Raw genomic sequence first — 4,610 nt, 5'->3', positions numbered from 1 at the left:
GCAGGCTGCATACGTCATCAAGCCTGGTTTATTTCAGTTAACTGAGCATTACATTCGCGAGTCATAAGTATATTACAACAATTTATGCTTCACTAAGAATAATGGTCAAATTTATAACTGTTAATATTATAAAATAAGATAATCTTTATGATGTATGCAGCCTACAAATGCGACCTCTGGAGGATGCAACCTTCCGTTTGAGAAACGGCCATTGTCTCTCCAAACCCCAAACTTAACTAACACTTCCTTGCTGTTTTCTCCTAATTTCCTTTTGTAGCTGTCGTTATATTAATTTATCATTTTGAGCAGGAGTCCAGGATTGATTGGGAAAACATTTTTAAAATGCACCTACTAGGAAGAAGAGCAATAAGAGGGCGTTATAAAATGAAAAAGTGCGATTTGATTTTGAATGGCAAAGACGTGCTCACCCACAGACATTCACAGGTTCATTTTGAGGTATTAGCAAAACAACAAAGCTAATGCTTTTCACGGAACTTACGTAATTACCCATTATACATTGTGATATAGCCTGGTTCGTTGGTCCGTTAGATCGGATTGCTTTCTCACTACAACCGAACCGCTCCAGAGTTCGTTTTCAATCGAGCAGAGACCACCTCGTACAGGCGATCTCGGACCGATTGTTTTGGCGCGGATCCGGGCGCGATTTGCTGTGTCACATATGCTCAAACGAACCGAGCTAAGGGGGGAAACGCGCCAGGTTCCGAAACAATGGGCCAGGTGTGAAAGCACCCTTAGTAATCTCAAATATGCCTGCTTAAGAGTCTAAGAATTTGACATTGTCAAACTGTGCTTATATTTGCAGTAATAAAGTCAAAATTCTAATTTTTCTCATATTTCTAATGAAAATCTTTATAGACCAAATGATCCAAAAAGTATGCTATCCATGTTAATTCTGTAACCCTAAAGTCTTAAGGTATGCAAGTCTCATTTGCCTCTTTTTATTTCTCTAAAACAATTTTCAAAGAAGAAAATCAAACAAAATGTTGAGACAAATATTGAAAGATGATGTGGTAAAAAAAAAAAAAGGCTTCAAAGATGTCTTTGCAAAGCTGGTTAGAGTACAAATATTCCCCGGAAACCCCCTCAAGTCTCTCTGGTTGATGTCTCATCTTACTTTCTTTCCATTTTATTCCCAGAGGACATAACCTGAGGGAGTGAAAGGGAGAAGAGAGGGAAGATGAGGAGAGCGAATAGAGCCATAAAGCCAATTTACGTTCCCCATCCTGATGTCCTCCAGGGGCCTGTTGTGCCAGTCCCAGCAAATATTGTTAGGCCCCTGAGCTATTTGCAACAAAGTGCCATAAACATAGGTCTCATGATTTGTGTGCTCTATTTCTTGTGTCTTTGTCTTTGACAGGCCTGGGTGAGGAAAATAACAACATTCCAATTGAAATGAATCTTTTTCCTAACCATGTTTAGGTTAACATGGCTGGTTTAAGATCAATAATGTAATGGAGTTTCGCATAGCTCAAATTGTTTTGTTTTGAAAAAATTTGATGAGAAATCCTACATTTTTCTTTTTTTCTCAGGAGGTCTCTTTAATATCTCAGTTGTTTCTCCTAGACACCAGTGAGGGGATCAAATTGAGACACTTGTTATGTCCTAAGGAAAAGACCCCAGTAATTTCGCCTCTAGAGCTAAAGATGTCAACAAGAATTTGCTGAAAAATGTTAGAGTTCATATTGAGAACATATTGATTGGAGACTCTGGTATCTTGGCAAATGTGAGCACAGTTTGGAACATCAGATCTTTTCCAAAACTCTATAGAAGACTACTAAAAAGATTATCTCCGGAAATCTCTTTAACATCTCAGTTATTTCTCCTAGACAATCGAGTTGATGGGATCAAATTGAGATTTTGTTTTAATCTCCTGCATCTTAGATTTTAGTTTTCTCCTGAGAAAAAAGTGCCAGTATTAATTTTTAGAGTCTCCTCTAAAATGTGAAAAATTAGAAATCTGAGACTTAACAAAAACTTTTATTTGCATCTCAGTATAGAGATATTACAGATATTTGTAATTTCACTTTTTCCTATGGGACAATACATGCAATACCAAACAGATTTGACTATGGGTCTCTTGACTATTACTCTTCCAAACAGAGAGTGAGAAGCGTCCTTTACCTAACCTTGCTCTGTTAAGTTTCATAGAGAGTCTGAACGCCTGGCATGGCTAATTAGAATCGCTAATTTCAGGCATTATACCAAGACGAGAGAGGGTAAGAGGTGTGGGCACAAAGGCACACCAGCAGGCCTTGTCTTGCTTTGTGCTTAGCAGCTGGATGAAAGTCATTTCCTGGGAACATCACACGCAAAAACCCAGCGCAGGAAATGACTCTAGGGGGAATGAAGGGACATCACGCTGCGTCGGGGAAAGACAAAGAATCGTTTTCTGCAATGTCATGACACCAGCAGTGGGCGATTTGGCTCCGAACGAAACCCTCACGGTTTTGTTTCCTGGCCATCTGTGGACATGTAGAGACAGAACAATGGAAACAAGTACTTGCCAGTTCTCTGACTTGTGCTGGTGGCGGCTTTGGTGACTGAGGTCTTGCTTGGAGCTTCGTTGGACTCCGGCGGGAGGTGAGTGGAGGTCGTTTTAGAAAGGGGGGCGGGCATTTTGCTGATGGGACGCACTGCGGGAGGCGCGGATGAGGCGACAGTGTGAGAGGTGATGGGACGAGATGTGACCAATCTTGCTGGTGCTGATGAAAAAGAGAGAGAGAAATGATTGAAAATCAACTCGGCAGCTTTTGCTACTGATGCCTCAAGTGCAGAATAATGGACAATTGAGAGTGGGGTAAGATGTGTCGCACCCTTAATCTTGCAAACTGTGGACAATTTTGGTCACATGACCATATGTTTAGGAAGGACCAATTATAAAAAAACGACCTGTGATTTTTCACACACGTACTGTATATATAAATGTACAATATATGTAAATCGTAATAAAACACTACACTACAAAGATACTCCAAATATGAAAGACTAAAGCACCAAAGCATGCATATGCCCATTCATTTATGAAAATGTGCTAATTGAAGAGATCTGTTATATCAGTTAAATACTTTTGGACCTTCAAAATGACACTGAAACATTTGTTCTGTTGCCTCATGGGTAAAAACAAAGAAAAACTATTTTGTTGTTGTTTAGCGTCAAGGTTATGATATTTCCCTCCTGACAAGTTCGTAAAATCAGCAGTCTCATTAAAGAAGGCACAAAAGTCAATAACAGGACACAACTGTTTTTAAAAGTGAGGTTATTGTTCATATTGTTAAGGAAAAAAGGTTTGCATAATATTTAACCAAAATATAAAAACTTTCTTCACATTTGAAGACTGTTGATGCCACCTCGTTGATATAAAGGTATTAATTATGTGATAATTAATAAATAAAACACATAAAAAATGTGTTTTCTAAAACAATATGTTCTGAGTAATACAGCATCTGATAGATCATCTCACTCTTGCGGTTAAAGGGATAGTTCACCCCAAAATGAAAATTCTGTCATTAATTACTCATCCTCGTTTCAAACCCGTAAGACCTCCGTTCATCTTCGGAACACAAATTAAGATATTTTTGATGGAATCTGACAGATCTCTGATCCTCACATAGACAGCAAGGGTACTACCACGATCAACGTCCAGAAACGTAGCAAGGAGATCGGTAAAATAATTCATGTGACATCAGGGGTTCAACCGTAAAGCTACGAGAATACTTTTTGTATTATGAAGCTACGAGAATACTTTTTGTGCGCAAAAGAAAAAAAAAACGACTTTATTCAACAATTCGTCTCCTCCGCATCACCCTGTAGCGCCATTTTGGAGAGTATGCACTGAATGCAAACAGCGTATGTTGTTCTGTGTCAGCTGCGCCATGCGGATACGTTTTCTATGTTGTTTGTGCTTTGATTTGAACGAAAAAACGTATCCGTTAGGGGTGGGGGAAAAAATCGATACAGCATAGTATCGCAATATTTTCCGCGGCAATACTGTATCAATCACGTATACTGGGGTGGCATCGCGGAAAGTTATCAGGAAAGCCCCGTCCGCGTTTAAATCGGATGTATGGACTTACTTCGGATTTGTAAACAAGGAGGGGATGTAAGTAGGGATGCACCGAAAATATAGGCTACATATAATAATAATAATAATATATGGCGCACCGCGTCACGCCCCGCCCAGCAGTGTTCAGCGCGCATATTTCACTCTCCTCGTCACTGCGCGGTTTGACGCTCCGCTCAATATTCTGATCTATGAACCGCTCATGCTCATCGGAAAAGCAAAGTCCGCTCAAATAACGCGCTGACAGAATGTTTCTTTTTTAGTTTAAACAGATGTTGTCAAAGTTTTCCTTTGGGGACATAATTTGAAGTTGGAAAAAGGTAATAAATTGCAATATATCCCAGAATATCGCAATATATTTAAAATCGCAATAATATTGTATCGTGACACAAGTATCGTGATAATATCGTATCGTGAGGCCTCTGGTGATTCCCACCCCTAGTATCCGTGTGGTGCGGCTGACACAGAACAACAAACGCTGTTTGCGTTCAGTGCATACTCTCCAAAATGGCGCTAGGGTGACGCGGAG

The 4,610-nt window shown here is 39.7% G+C and overlaps 1 protein-coding gene across 1 annotated transcript in view; it reads right to left on the bottom strand.

The window, feature by feature from the left end:
* Positions 1-4,610, bottom strand: part of LOC107739341 (von Willebrand factor D and EGF domain-containing protein-like) — a 90,671-nt gene that overhangs the window by 18,729 nt on the left and 67,332 nt on the right. Inside the window, exon 19 of the mRNA XM_016551438.1 lies at positions 2,526-2,723. Coding sequence (XP_016406924.1) covers positions 2,526-2,723 — 198 coding nt within the window. The remainder of the gene's footprint in view (positions 1-2,525; positions 2,724-4,610) is intronic.

The sequence above is a fragment of the Sinocyclocheilus rhinocerous genome, unplaced genomic scaffold (assembly GCF_001515625.1).
Source record: "Sinocyclocheilus rhinocerous isolate Xijiao unplaced genomic scaffold, SAMN03320098_v1.1 scaffold945, whole genome shotgun sequence".
NCBI lineage: Eukaryota > Metazoa > Chordata > Actinopteri > Cypriniformes > Cyprinidae > Sinocyclocheilus > Sinocyclocheilus rhinocerous.
This window is presented reverse-complemented; position numbering and strand designations above follow the sequence as displayed.